The sequence below is a fragment of the Bactrocera latifrons genome, unplaced genomic scaffold (genome assembly GCF_001853355.1).
Source record: "Bactrocera latifrons isolate USDA-ARS-PBARC rearing strain unplaced genomic scaffold, ASM185335v1 scaffold_748, whole genome shotgun sequence".
NCBI lineage: Eukaryota > Metazoa > Arthropoda > Insecta > Diptera > Tephritidae > Bactrocera > Bactrocera latifrons.
Genome location: NW_017537432.1, coordinates 19,035 through 35,665, shown reverse-complemented (window position 1 = coordinate 35,665; position 16,631 = coordinate 19,035). Strand labels below are relative to the sequence as shown.

The following is a 16,631-nucleotide window of genomic DNA, read 5'->3' as shown; positions in this document are numbered from 1 at the left end:
TAATGCACGAAAGTTGTATCACCTCCGATGCAAAACAAAATGTCAAGCTGGTGTCATAGTAAAACAGTTCGCATTAAATGATGACAATTTCAATATGGCTTGGGAAGCTCTAAAATCAAGATATGAAAATGAAGGAATATTGGTCGAGAGCAAATAACGATTTTAATGAACTTGCCAAAAATTCAAACGGAAACCGGTAACCGGACTGCTTCCCACAGACAACTAGGATCATATACTAGAAAATATATGCACAGCAGCATTACCAGAAAAATCGTTATTTAGGGGTGTTGTAGAATCTGATAGTTGTCGGAATCAGAATTGAAACCGATCAAAAAAGTAGTAGGTGTCATGAATTCAGATATTATTGGTTTGATATTCGAAATAGAATTTGTATCCGTTTTGGGTGTCACGGAAACCAATTTTATCGGTTTTGCTATCAGAAACAAAGCAAGAAAATAGTCGCTCACAGATGTAAGAAATGTAATGTACAGAAATGTAAGTTAAGAAATCAAGTTATTTTATTATTTCGAATAAATGTATCTTTATTTCTATAGGGGAAAACATAAGTATAAAACACGAAATGTGGCAATTATTGGGGTTTGAAAAAATGTGGATATATAAGAGGGGAGCCGTTTTAAGAGGCTTAAAAAAATGGTTTTTTAAAGGATTTTTTTGGGAGAGAAAGAAATAATTGATTCAAGTGAAATTTCTGGGCTTTATAGCTATGATATGTATTTGAACATCTTTCACAAATTTGTTTTATACGAACTCTTTTAAATTTGCCTTTGAAAAGCAATTGCTAGATGCTTATCGCATGTATGTACATATGCCGGTGGCGGACACAATGCAGGTCGCGATTTCTATCGCAAATAAACAATTCAAAGAGATTCATATTTAGTATTAATTTATCTTTAAGTTAAACTGGGAAAATATCAAAAAAAAAGGGTAAAATCCTAAAAATTTTTAAAACTTGGAAACTAATGGTTTTTGTCTAAAAAAAACTTTACTATATATATATATAGTATATTTCAGTTAAAATAGAAGACAATCTAAGTTTTGCAAGTTTTGTCACATTAGTAAACAGCTGGTTCGGATAGTGGTTTTGCGTATGTTCGAAAAGACGAAAATCTAATCAGATTCTGTGACACCATTTAAAATCAGAATTGGCTTACAATTCTGACAGCTAAGCAATTCTGTCTTGGATTCCACAACACCTCTGATTATTGTGAGAGCAATAGCTCTCACGAAAAAAGTGTCCAACGTGGCAACAAATGAAAGATTTTCTCACTAACCAGTACGAAATCGCAGAAAACGTAGATAAAAAAATAACTATACCAAAAGAATAAATATACAAGTAGATCTTGCGAACTATGTACAGGAGGGCACAAGCTCAAGTCTTGCGAGAGATTCAAAAAATTGAATATTATCGACCGCAACATTCCCTGAAAACAAAAAGACTTTGTTCAATCTGTCTGTCACATGAGCATCTGTCAAAGAGCGCGGAAGCAAATTTAACTGCGTATACTATCATAAACGACACCATTCGACACCGAATGGTGTCCAATCCAAAAAATTGCCAAGAAGTACCATGCTGCCCAAGGGCATTGAAAACTCAAACGCTACATAGCGAAAATCAAAGTAGTGTACTACTACCCACAGCAGTCGTCTCCATCGAACATCAAGGAGAACTATTTAAGCTCAGGGCCCTAATAAACCAAGGATTACAATGATCTTTCATAGCGCATAGGGCACAAATATTCTAAAACTACCAACAAAACAAGCCAACTTTGAAATTACGAGAATGGGCGGAAGAGTAGTTGATCTGACCCATCATCCTATTTCACCCCAAGCGGATAAGGTTTCAGACCTTAAGTTAGCAGATCCCAACTGCAACACCCCCGCTCAAATAGGCCTTCTATTCGGCAGCAATCTCATACCGCAGATATTCCTCTAAGGTATTGCGAAAATCTCAAACACACTTTTGGCACGAAAAGACTATTTTCAATTGGATCTTAAGTGGGCTAGTTACGGAACCAGTCACAACAATGACAACTCAAGTTGATGAAATCTCAAACGAGTACCTCAATTCACAATTAAGACAATTTTGTAAGATAGAAGAACCCAACAAATTATGTTCTCTGTGGCAAAACTTTTCGACTAGCCAAGCCAAAATACTGATACAAGAATTATGGCTAGACGGGAACGATTGGAATGTATGTGCAGGAATGTACTCCTATCTAACTTAACAGACCTGTACAGTAGTGTAATGTTCTTAAAAACACTGCACTCATTCTTTGCTGTACAGTATACAGTCCAGTACAGTCCTCTTAGGGGTCCGTATCCAGCTCTCAAGTGATTGCGCAAGAAAAAAATACATTATTTCTTCAAGTAATTTTGACAGCTGGTTACGCATTGTGAATGATCCACATTAGAAGAGCAAGAGAGAATAAACAAAGAAAATAAACTTTATGCGTAATATGTATGCATGTATGTGTGTTGTAACATAAATATTTTCATTGCGAATTCAGGAATGTTGTTGATGATTGGTAAGGTTTATACAACATTTCAAAATCAAATATATTTCATAATAATGATTTTAACTAAGTTAGGATGAATTTAACGATTACTTTGAATTTCCTTCAAGAAATAAGTGTTGATTTGATATTTCTCCACAAAACCAGGTTTGCCATATTCGCATTTTATTAAGTGTTTTTTATATGAAGTTTTTACATTTATTTACAGCTGGATACTAAGCTTAGGGCAGAAGTAGGTAGCACAGCATATTTATTGTTCTCACTTAAAATGCCCATAAACGACACACAAGTGCGTTCGATCGGTATGCGTGCGCATGCGGTTTACTCGTGTATGGACATGTGCGCGTACCCATCCATGTTTGCGAAAATGTTTGATTTTTTGGCGTTGTGTGCGCACAAAATCTCATTTCTCTCGTGTCGCCGAACAGTGAAGATCGCGGACGAACAAAGGCAAGGGGGGCAAAGGGGGAGCCTGCTTTAGAGGCTTCAAAAAATCGATTTTTTGGGATGGAAATAAATAATTTATTCAAATGAAATTTCTATGCTTTATAGTTATATATTTGAACATCTTTTACAAATTTTTTGGATACGAAGTCTTCGACATTCTGCCTTTGGAAAGCAATTGCCCGATCAATTTCGCATGTGCATTTTTCGGTCGGCGGGCAGGATGCAGGTCGCAATTTCTATCAGCAACAAAAAATTCATATGTTTTTAAAACCATTTCTTTTAGTCAAACTAAGAAAATTCCAAAAAAAAAAGGCTGAGTTCCAAGTTGCATGTTGCTTTGCATTAGTACAAAGTATAGAATTCCTTAAAATCAAACTGCTTACGATATGCAAAGTATCGAGTACCAATGAATTTTTATGCGTATTAGATGCGCATATATTGAGCATAGGGCGCATCTCTATTTTTTGTGATGCTCAACTTTTTTTCCATTGCACAATCCAAGCAATGCCACTTTTTGCTTTTTTCTCTTGTTTTTCAAATGATTTTTTAATGATTATCGAGGAGTTGCTGCGGCCACTTTCACATAAATCCAAAAATTTTTTATTAAATAAATATGTATATATTCACATTTGCCTCCATAGCTGTTGGTTGTTTTGAAAACAATTGTCACAAAATGTCAAAGTTGATACAAAGCAAATTGAAATAAAGCAGTAGGGTTGCATTGTTGATATTGTATAAATTCGGTATCGGTATCGCAACAATGCAAAGCGACATGCAACTTGGAACTCAGCCAAAGTGTAAAATTGAAAAAAATTTAAAAATTGAAAGAAGTCGTAGAAGATACTTTAACGTCAAAGATAATAAACTTTACCCCACATTCCATACGAAGTTTAGTCGCCAATTAAGAAAAATCGTGAAAATGAAAAACCGAGAAATCGCGCGTAAAAGCTTTCGCTTTTCGCTCATATATCTGCTAGACGCTAGCTTCGATTTCATTTCGAATTCCCATCGAAAACTTTGGGGACACATTCTTAGATCATTTCTTCTCAAGCTTCTAAAGCAGGCCACCTCATTAATACAGATCTTATAAAAAATTATTTAGCAATTTGGCAAACGAAAAGTGATAAATAAAAAAATTAAATTGAGAAAAATAAAAGTTCGAATAACTTATTAACGAAATACAAATAGATAAAAGTGATACTCTAGAAATAAATTCCAAGAAATGTTCCGCTTGCCTGTGGTACATGTTCACTGTGCGAAGAACGAACGCAAAATGGATTTGTGTGTCGTGTATTGGCGAAACGAATTCGCACAGATCGAAGGCACATGTGTGTCGTCTATGGGCCCTATTGGAGTGAGACCAGTAAATGGTTGTACTCTTCGTGAGTGAGTACTACATTTGTCTTTTTTAATACGCTGTACATTAAACGAAATTATAAGGACAGATTGCCTTTGCTATTATACAACTGTGCCAATGTTGGAGGCAACAAACGTCAACTGGAAGCGGCTGTATATACCCACACACACACACCAATACATGCAGTACAACAACCCATCATAAGTCTCCACAGCCCAACGAGCAAAAACCCTCGTCCTGGAAGCGGACGCGTCTTTTTTTCGATCACGATCTACCTCATACTAATAATTATATGTGCATAACTAGGTTTCCTGTATTTTCGCCATATATGAAAAACTATCCCGTTTTTGAAATTGAGCAATTCTTTGGTGATATGTTGCTGTTGTGAAATGACCAAAATGTTTGCTTTCGGTAGTAAATAATTACATGGGCACATCAGTGCGAATTGATCGCAACTGCTGATAATAGCGTTTTCGGAAGTAAAGTTGATAAAATTATTATGTAATATATTATGTAATATGTTATTATGTAATTGTTCAAAATAGTGAAATTAATTTCACTGAAACAACAACCCACCATAAGTCTCCACAGCCCAACGAGCAAAAGCCCTCGTCCTGGAAGCGGACTCGTTTTTTTTTCGATCACGATTGCACTCAAATTAATTTCACTATTTCGACATTGGTTATTTAAAATGCCTCTTGAAACCAGTTTGACAGACCAAGAATAAGGTATCATAAAAGGAATGCATGACAGCGGTGCGAATTTCACCAATATCGCAAAAAACGTAAGCCGGCACCAGAACTGCTCCTCTAATTACCTAAAAAAACAAAATTGCAAATGGCAAATATAAAGACTTGCTGCGGTTGATTTAATGAGTAGTGAAAAAATTTCAGGTCGTATGGAGCGCCAAATAACTGACTGTCGAATAGTACGAAGAATCCATTCAATCAATCCAATGCTAAGCCCACGTATTCACAGCGACACTTGAAGACTCGCACGGAGTTTGCAAAAAAGTACCGTTTTTGATGCGAAGAATGGCATGGCGTAATTTTTACTAAGAAGAAAAACTTAGTTCAATCTAGATGGCCCTGATAGTTACAAAAGATGTTGGAGAGATATGCGCCAGGATCGGCGATCCTGGTTAAAGCGAGGGTTTCGCCGTGGTAGCGGGATGGTATGGGCTGCGTTCTGCCATAGGAGAAAGTCATATACATATGTATGTGCTACATCTCTACCCTAATGAATACTCAAATGTATGTGAGTTTTCTGGAGAGTTAATTAATAGAAATTGGTGGCAATTTATAAGTCGACTGCAGGACTTTTCAGAAGGACAATGCTTCAATTCACACAGTTTTCAGGGCGAAAAATACCTGTCCAGTTTATATGGCAGCTATATGTTATAGTGGTCCGATATCGGCAGTTCCGATATCTTAAAAACTGAGGGACTAGTTCGTATATATACAGACAGATGGACAGACAGACAGACGGACAGAGGGACATGGCTAAATCGAATCAGCTCAATATACTGATCATTTATATATGTATATACTTTATAGGGTCTCCGACGCTTTCTTCTGGGTGTTACAAACTTCGTGACAAAATTAATGGAGGAGTAGAGAAAGTGTCAGCTGATGTTATGTAAACAAAGTCACAGCTGAGAGGTGCCACTGTAGAAACGTCAAGGTGAATCCGGGGTAGAGTTTCTATCGAAATCCAAGATGGCCGACTTTTAACGGGAAAAATTTCTGAAATTCATGGAAAAGTTGTCCCAAAAATATTGGTTATATATTATATTATATAAATATAAAACTTTAATATATTTTCAGCAGAAAATCGTTTTATTTTAATATATGTATATTCTTAAAGATGAGGACAATATGAGCAAATACAAAAAAAAAATTAGTTTTTTATTTATACCTCTTTTTAGCTGTGGTAAGTTAATAAATGTCTCTAGTGTACAATCGACCTCCATGGAAAAGCATGTACCATGGGAATTGCGACCATATCGTGCTGCGCAATATTATGATGGCGAATGGTTAGAGTAAATTTTAAATTTTTATGAGCAACACTTTAAATATATTAAATATTGCAAATGGTTACGTTATTTAAATGATTATATTGATTTACTTTTCATATCTGTTCAATTTTATTGGGATATTACTTGTTGTTTAATGTTAAATCAGTTGTGTTTTTTTTTTTGTGCAATTTTTTTAACACGTGTAAAAACCGTAAATTTATAAAATGTTCTCAAATATTGCGGACTCGTTACTTGACGTTGTTCACTCGATGATGATGGTTGCTTTTTGACTGTGCCCTTTTTGTGGCTGCCGCTTGCTTCGTTTTATCTGACAGTTGTTGGGCAATGTTGCCATCGCTTACAGTCGGTTTTCCTGATCCAATGTGGCGCCCTCGCCCATGGTGCTCTCATTTTTGTCGTCTGGATCATCTGGTGGTAACATGCACCAAGTTTTAAGTTGATCTGATATAAATACGGCTTTGTAGTGACGTTGTGTTCGTTCGGCATAAGCTAAACCTTCAATTACATAACGATCATTTGGCAGGACTTTGGTGATGATGAACGGTCCTCTGAATCGTGGTTCTAATTTACGTGATACACCGGAGCTTATTGGTTCATTTGTAGTCAATACGAGATCACCTTTGTTGTACGTCTTCGGTTGATTATGCTTTACGTCGTATAGCTTCTTGGCTTGTGCTCTTACGTCGTTTATTCGTTGAACGGTGTCGACTCGTAGTTGCTGTAGGTCGGTGTCGTTTATCAGGTCACCATCATCGTCTTGGAGTGCCTGGATAAGTTGATTATGCAGGATGTCTCGTTGCACGTACCCATAAAGTAGTCGGAATGGTGTATAATCTGTGGTTTTATTCGGGATGGTATTAATGCTCCTTTGTATTTGATGCAGTTTTTCGTTCCATCGTCTTTCGTCTTCATCAGAAGTTAATAGCATTAATAGGATGACGCGGTCAGCTCGTTCAGAGTATGTTTGACAATGTTTTCATTGCAAAACTTTTGGAACGCTTTTGAAGTGAAGGCCTTTCTTCGGTTGGATATGATACGTTCTGGCATTCCCAGATAGCTCGTGATCCCGAGCAATACCGAGATTACATGATTTGTTGCGGTACTCTTGACTGCTCGTAAGATTGTGAATTTGGTAAATTAGTCTACAATTACCAACACATGCTCGTTGCGTTTTGAACTTTTTGGGAACGGACCCAAATGATCAATGTGTATTGTCGTAAACGGTATTGGTTTAACGTTGTCGTAGTGACATCGACCCTCACGTCGTCCGCCAGGGGTTTTACTGAAAGCACAACCCACGCATGAGTTGATGTAGCTCTTCCGTAATTGCGCATTCGAGGAGATCAGAAAAGACTGAGAATTCGCTTTATTGTTTTGTCAACGCCCATATGACCTGCCTTATCGTGGCACGCGTGGAATATTTGGAACCTTACCTGCTTCGGAAAAACACATATGTAGTAGTTTGTTGTCGTGTTTTCGATTTAAACGTCCCCATTCATCTTGAAAATTCAATGTGAGTCTACAGGTGTGTAGTACTTGGAGTATACGAGAAAGGTTTGCATACATTTCGTTGAAAGAATTGCTGCCAATTAGGATGTCATCCATATAATCCAGCATTTCGCCCGTCTCCACTCATTTTTGGATTTCTGCTATGAGTATATTAAACACAGCTGGTGCATTCTTTAGATCATACGGCATGCGTTTGAACTCATATAGACCGTCTGTTGTGATAAAAGCAGTGTATTTCCGACTATCGGGTGCCATTTTGATCTGATTGTANAGATCATACGGCATGCGTTTGAACTCATATAGACCGTCTGTTGTGATAAAAGCAGTGTATTTCCGACTATCGGGTGCCATTTTGATCTGATTGTATCCACTATTCAAATCGAGAGACGAAAAGTATCGGAAACGTTTTGCTTCATGTACAAGTTCTTCAATATTCGGGACTGAAATTTTCTTTCTTTGTTATCTTATTAATTCGTCGGTAATCGAAATATAATAGATCACTTCCATTCTGCTTCTTGACTAAGAACACGGGACTTGCGTATTCGGATGTCGATTTCGTGATAATATCACGCTCAAGTAATTCTTCAATCATCTTGTTGACAATATTACGCTTCGGTTCTGGGATACGATAAGGCGCTTCAAATATGGTGCGATCTTGTCAGAAGACTTTGCATCTTATTTCGTTCTGCTTCATTGTGTTAGACACTGGACAATAGTTTGGAGAAATTGCTTTCAGTTATTACCGTCGTCTGACTGCTTGTCTGCTTCCGAATATTGTGCGACCATTTTCAACTTTCAGCGTAATGTTTGCATTGAGGATAACATCTTGACCTATTAAAACGCCTTGTTCTAGTAACTCATCATCAGCGATGTAGACTTGCGTCTCGATGTTGATTCCGTCGATGGTGATGTATATGGTGATAGCCTCCGTGGACGTACACACCCTTCCGCAAATGCCTTTTACTTGTAAGTAGCATTTTACGGCTTTATCGCCGATGCGTTGGGCTACTGACCTACGAATTATGCTGCACTGGCTGCCCGTGTCGATGAATGCGACATACGGTTGGGTTTTATGTAGACTAATTTCTTGAAACATTTGTCAAGGTTGGTTGCACCAAGTCGTCGTAACGCTACTGTCGTCTTTTTACTATTACCTCCGTTTGGATGAACTTTGTTACACGTTGGAGAAATGTCCAGGTGAGTTGCAATTGTAGCATTTCAATTGTGCTTTAAATTCATCATTTTGTTTCGCTAACTCAGCATATTTTTCGTTATTGTTGTCTCGCTTGCTTGGTTGATATACTTGTGGCTCACTTAGCCCTCCGCGATTAATTAAATAGTCCCAGAGAACGTACATTTATAGAGAAGATTCACGATGTCAAAAATTTAGGGATATTTCAATTTTGGGATATTTACTGTTTTGGATGAGCGTGTTTCACCACAGAAAATTATTAGCGTGTTTCACCACTTAACATGACGGGCATGAAAATAGCAGATTTGATCATTTTCAGTTTTAAATCAGAGAACTTATGCTATTTCCGATGTTAAGGAATGTACGCTTACAGATTCGACAGATTTGATACGGACAACCAATGGCGAAGCTCACGTTTTGTCAGAGTCAATGTGTCGACGGACCGACGCGCCAAAAGCGTTGTGTTGTTGGAAGAAAATCTGAGCTGTGAAGAAAACACAAACGAACGATTGCCAATTGCCACTGCTTCCCTTGCCCCTTGCATTTGTATGAGCGTGCATACATATCGACGCAGATTTTTGCAAGCCGCGAAAAATATTTTGCACATTCCTTCAAAAATACAGTCAATACCAATTATATGCAAAGATACAGATGTTTTTGGTTTGTAAAAATAAAAATATAATATGGCACATAAGCGAGGGCAAATACTTAAGCGAGTGGTACTTAAAACAATAATTAGTATTTCATAAAACAAACCGTGAGATGCAGCATGACATGGGCAGTTAAGAGGGATGATTTTCATTTAAGCGGAATACTGCTTAACBGBRRTTCACTGTACACATAAATCAGAGGAATATTGAATATTTTATTTGGCACATTTCTTGACTTGAAAATCGACAAATAAACTATGTTGCCAATTTTATTCTATACTTATATTTGGGGGGTTGTCGCTTTTTCCTTCTCATACAAATATCAGAAGTTGTTCAATTTATGATTTTTAGCTTTTGCCAACGTCGAGAAAAGACGCTTGTTGGCAAAGGCATCTCGGGGAAATGTAATGGTATTTGTTTTTATGAATGAAGCAAGTTTGCCTGTTGAAAGTGCGCTTGCGTTCATGAATGAAAATATTATTGTTGTGTGTTTTTCTACAAATCGACTTGGCTGCCATATTGACTTGTGAGGCTGCTGATGCTATTTAAGACGATTATTGTTTTTGTAGATCAATATTGGTAGTTTATGCGGGAGTTAAGGCACATGTAACTTACAACACATCACTATCACAGTGGTCAATGTCCAAAGTACGCGATAACACTAAACTACACTATTATCAAGAACAACAAATTAGATGTATTGTAGATTACCCATTAGTATAAATAGAAGCATAACCATACATGCTTTGTCTTTTGTATTTTGAAGATTACCAAATAAAGAACGTTCTGCTGTCAATGCAGAACTAAAATATTTTTTTGACTAAAATAACCCAAGTGTTATTAATTGGCGCCTAACGTGGGGCACATATCAAAACAGGATTCATTGAATAAACTCCTTACGCGTGTGGCTCCTTCAAATCAGCGCAAATAAAATAAATAAAAAGTGAAAATTTAATAACAAGTTAAAACCTAAAAAATGGACGGCGAAATTCAAGCACTCCAGACTATAGTCACCGAACTACAACGAAAAATAGCTTCAATGGAACTTGCTAATCCAACATTAACTCCTCAAGCGGAGGAAAGGGATGACGTATGTGTATACAATTATGCACAGGAGATAGATTTAAACATGTTCAAACTAATAGGAACATTCAGCGGCGATCCTAAAGAATATCGACCATGSAGAAAAATAGTGACCACTCACATGAATAACATTAAGCAATTCAGTGGAACAAACTTATTTACTCAAGCAGTGCTCATAATTTTAGGGAAAATAACGGGCAGTGCATCACAGGTTCTAAAACTAAGCGCCCACGATGATTTGAAATCGCCTGCCATTATTATCGGTGATTTTCCTCTGCTTTCTAAGGATAATTCCAAGTGGGAAGTCTTCAAATTCTCTAACGGACACACTGGGACGAGCATAGCAGCTTACGTAATAAATCCCCCCTATTTGCGCCCATGTAAAGCCATTTTTTGCTTCTCTGCAGCAAGATGTGAATGTTCATCCATTGCAGAACCATATTGCTGCTTTGCCACTTCTGTCAGTAATCCAAGTGCTTTCCGAACGTTGGGAATATTACTCACTCAGTAAGACGACATCAATGTTGCTATTTATTACGGTTTGTTGCAGCAGAGCTTGTGCTGCAGCGCATTGGTTTAGGTTCAGCTGAAATATTCTCATTTCTCCATTGTCTTTAGCAACTCCTCGTATTTGGGGCAAGTCGCACTTAGGACCGAATGTTCTCCTTTGCAGAGCATGCAACTCGGTGTGTTAGTGCATACTTTTGCAACATGTCCCGCGCTTCCACAACGTGTGCAAAGAGAGGACCTGTCGGTCAGACTGCAACATTTACGCGCCATTTGGACTGGATGGAAGCATCTGTAACAGCGGGAAACAGGGGAGTACTCCCGGAGGCGACAGTTCGACCACCCAACCTTTACTTTGCCAACTTTAAGGGCAGTCTTGGCATCTTGGGCACGCAGGCACCTATTTGAGTGCCGCTTCTTGTTTTCCGCTTATTTTTAACATTAGCTGGCCCTATGTTTTGTATTCCGCACTCTTTTTCTAATGCGCAGCAAATTTCTTCTGGAGAAGTTATCTCATCCAGATCTTTGCACATAATAGTGACGTTGTGTGTTTTTGGTTGTACTACAGCCATCTCGCCAACCACTCTCTCTAGGGCGCTCTGAAAAGTTTCAGCTCTTTTGTCTCCTTGACTTTTAAGCTCTATGAGCAGGTCTCCTTTGAGAGTTTTCCTGACGTAGGTCACGTTTGAACCTAGTTCCTCAAGGCCACTGTCACCTTTAATTTTACGGAGGATATCTGCATACRAGGCTCCGTCCTTTTTTGTTAGAATTATAGCGTCTGGTTTCGGCCTAATTCTCTTCTCCATGGGCCTCTCTTTTTTCCCACTTCTACCCATTTCTCGGGTGCTGGTTTATTTGTTGCGGTGTCTTTAGTATTTGTTTTGCTGACTTTACTAAAGGTTCCTTGCAATTTTTGAGTCATGTTTTTTGGCTTCTTCGTAGGTGGTAGGAAGCCTGATGTCTCCCGTGCTCTTTTGGGGGTATTTTGCGGCGATACTTGTGACGCTTTCCCTACCATCACTATTTTCGAAAGGATTTCGGGATTTTCTGATTTACCATACAAGTATGTTATGCTGCTTACAAGCTCTCGCATGGCTTGGTTTATGTGTCTCTGTCCGGACATCATATTTTCCAGCTCCTTTATTTTTCTGCCCAATCACAACCACGCTGTGCCTGGATTGCTGTTCTCAGGGTAAACAATTGTATTAAAAACAAATTTTGCCGCGGAAAAATGGGCAGGTATGTAAAATAATTTAATATAAGATACAAAATTGTATTTATCTCTTTCAATATTAATTGCCCACTTGCGTCCGTCACCTGATTAAACACAATTAGCTAAAGCTGCCTCAAAACACTTCGAAAAAACTATGGAAAACACTGGACCGCACAAAAACACGTCCGATTTACACAATTATCACAAGATATGTATATATGTGGGCTTGCGTATGCATCATTTGCGTTGGAATGTCATACGCACATATTTACATGTGTACGCATATAAGTATGCGTCCGGCAATGTGGTACACATATGCATATGTATGTACATATAGCAGCAGTGCGCGAGTTAATTTTTACATTTAAGACCCTCCCCTTTGTTAAAATTAAATGTCCTCATTTCAAAACATCTAGGCTTGAGTCGGCTTATAATAATTAATTATTGTATATGCTTGATTAATTTTTGTACTTATAATTTATACCATTTTATATTATATAGTAATTTGTTAATTTTCTTTTTGGCTTGCCTTGTTTTCGGTGCTTTTTTTTTGGGAATTGTCGCTGTCCGCTGTTCCAGGGTCTGTTGTGAGTCTTGCTGAATAGCCGCTGTCCGTTTTTTCAGGATCTGCTATTAATTCATCCTGGAACTATTGTCCGCTGTTACAGGACTTATACTTATATCCATTGCCATTTGTTTCTGCACTTTTTTCAGGCATTTTGTGCTGGAAGTCCTACTTCCCGTGTAATTTTTTGATTTATTAGTTTCGGAATAAAATCTGGCTTTTCGGATAGCAAATAAATTTGCCATCCCGGTTAGCCCCCAGTTAATTTTTACATTAAGTAAAAAATAGTCAAAACAATTTATTTTGAGCTGCACCGGAATGTGTACTCTTTATTTATACTCCTAAGACTAACTTATTACATGGTTCTTACTTCTATTTATAATAACTGGTATGTTTACTTATTACTAGTTGATAGTTTCTTTAAATACAGATTATATTATTTGTTTAGGTTTGTTTATATATATATTGTTTGCTTAGATACATTTGTTTTGTCTTAAGATAAGGTTGTAGTGGTATTCAAACTCAATGTTGTTTTGACTACTACGATTTAGATATAATATTATTGTGATATATTATAATAAGTTGTTTAGGATATTATGATAGTATGTCATATATGTATATACATATATAGCATATCTACATACTCATATGTAAATTTATAATATATTATCAAGCATATGAAATCTTTAAAAAGTGGCTCTTATTTGTACATTAACTACAAATGTTACTTTGAAAATAGCATAATTTAATGATGAAGTTATAAATTTTGCATGCATTCACAAAAACTCGTAAAATGATATTCCATATCAATTAATACTATTGCATGTAAACATATAGAATTATATGAAAAAGGCTAACATACGTCTGCAATAAGAATGTATATTTCTGTGCATAATTTCCATTGAATGGCTCAGCTCTGTTTACGCTCCACTGTTAAGACTTCTCCTTCTTAGCTAGATGTGGTGAAACACGTTCATCGCATTTTGTTAGCTTTTGACAGTTTACACGCCTGTCCGTTGTTGGACCTTCTCTATAAATATACGTTCTCTGATAGTCGTCGATGGCGTCTCTCATTTGCTTCATTGTTGTAAACTTCATTGCCAAAATGCTTTGTTGGAGTTCTCTATGTTTTAATCCAGCTCTTGCATAGCGTATGATGGCTGCCTCTCTCAGTTTGTAACGTATACTTAGTACCGCTACTCGAAAGCAATATTATTTTACGATTGCTTCTGGTTTCCTCATTACATTGGCCATCACGAAACCAATTTCCGCCTCGTCTCGATCTGACCAAATTCGTGTCGTAACGCATTAGCAAAATTTTCACCAGTTGTGTGCAATGTGGGTGATGCATCCAACCACATACGTGCAACTCCTCTTGGTCGTGTATAAATGCTTCAACTACTCGATCGACTCTGCCAATAAATTGCTCTACCGTAATGCTTGCGTTATTTGTTGGATTAAATTCTGACAGGGTATTTGCAATTTCTTTTACTGACGCGTGTCGCATATTTCCGTTCGTTGAAATATTCCTGTTGCTTTGAATGTGTGTTGTAACGTTGTTGTTAGGCCACAGTGCTGTCGTCGTTCGTTGAAATAGCGTCAGTGGCGTGATTTTAAACGCCTGCGCCGCCCTTGAGTACGACTGTGCTATTGTTGCTAGCTGCGTTTTGTACCGTTTGTACCTCTTGCATGCTGGCTGCACCGGTGCCGTTATTTCGTGCTTGTAGTAGCTGTACCATCATTTCACGTAACTGCTTCATCTCTTGCTGCAGTTGTGCCACCGTTTATACCTCGGATGACTCCTCCGTAACGCTGATTTCTTGGATGTCCACCTCGTCGGACTTCTCATATGCGATAAGACGTTGCAACAACTGATCTCGCGTGCAGTCGTCACTAATTGTCTTTCCCGTAGCAACCGCTTTATTTGTTCAAATCACTAATTTTCACCATCGCATTGCTTTTATGTATCGTTTATATATATCTGCAGGTGCCTGTAGCCCTTCACCAACGCACATATACTTACATATGTAAGTAGGCGTGTAGGACGTAAATAGTATACGGATGAGGTTTATCCTCCCACTTCTGAACTGTAAAACACTGAACTCGCGTCCACTCGTTATAACTGACAGTCAAACAATTTAAAACAAAGAACTTTATTAAAATATTTGAAAATATGACACTTTATGCAAATTTATAAAACGTTCTCAAACATTGCGTACTCGTTTTTTTAAGTTGTTCACTCGCTGATGGTTGCTTTTTGATTGTGCCCTTTTGGCACAGTATATACAGTAGACAACCTTTTCGTGGTAGCTTTCTGAGGGGTGAATAGCGGCCATCTTGGATTTTCAATGGTAGCAACGCAGTGCTGTATATATTGAGGTAGTAAATACTTAGCAAATTTATTCTATAAAATAACAAAAGCTATAAATATTGTTGTTTAATATAAAAGGAAATTATTTATTAAAGACATATATTTATTAATATTTGATTTAAACGCCATAGTGTGTCATGTTTCGCGCATAAAAATAACTTTTACTGATAGTCAGATATTCTTTATGTAGTGAGTTCTTATTAATAAAATGCAGCCTGTCTTTATATTTCTCGGTGGTGAGTTTTCTTCTGAATGTATTTGTTTACATTTGACCAACAGAAAATAAAGTGCAGATTTCCATATTCGAACATTCAAATTAAATAAAAACAAAGTTTACTTTGTATAAAGTTACTAAATATTTTATTTAAAGTCTAATAATTGTAGTGAACATAAGTTTTATACAAGAGAAAATGTCCGTTGGACCAGATATCGCCAAAGAAGCGGAAAATACACCCATCGTGCGGGGCTATGATTGGAATCAGGGAATTGATTACTCAAAATTATTTGAGTCGTATGTTAATACGAGGTTTCAAGCTACTAATCTTGCGTTGGCAGTAAGAGAAATCAATCTAATGGTAATCAAATTTTTATGGAACGGTTTATGTATTTTAAAATATTCTTAGCTTGATTGTAGGTTGAAGAAGACTTTATTAAACGCCTAGCACCTACGTACATGGGATCATTCGAATTATCTGGCGAAGATTTACGGGATCGTGGTATAAATCGTATAGGTAATTTGATTGTACCGAACGATAATTATTGCAAGTTCGAGGATTGGCTCATGCCGCTACTTAATAAAATGGTTGAAGAGCAAAAAGCGAAAGGCATTTGGTCTCCTTCTCATATTATACAACTACTTGGGGAAAGGATAAACGACACCAGCTCAATATACTACAGGGCTGCGAAACATAAAATACCTGTGTTTTGCCCTGCGCTAACAGGTGGTATGATGTATTTCCACTCTTTCCGTTACCCCGGATTAGTGGTAGATATTTTGTCCGATTTGCGATGTCTAAACACTATGGCTGTGAAAGCCACCAAATCGAGAATGATGATAATTGGTGGCGGTATTATAAATCGGTGGTTATATCACATATGCAATGCGAATTTGATGAGAAATGGAGCCGATTATTCCGTTTTTATTAACACAGCTTCGGAATTCGAT

General features: G+C 37.3%; 1 protein-coding gene across 1 annotated transcript; it reads left to right on the top strand.

The window, feature by feature from the left end:
• Positions 1 to 15,678: 15,678 nt before the first annotated feature.
• Positions 15,679 to 16,631, top strand: LOC108976306 (probable deoxyhypusine synthase; the record flags this gene model as incomplete). The annotated part of the gene is made up of 2 exons (XM_018945318.1): positions 15,679 to 16,041; positions 16,101 to 16,631. Coding segments are annotated over exons 1-2 (696 nt in total), but the record flags the coding sequence as incomplete, so codon positions are not given.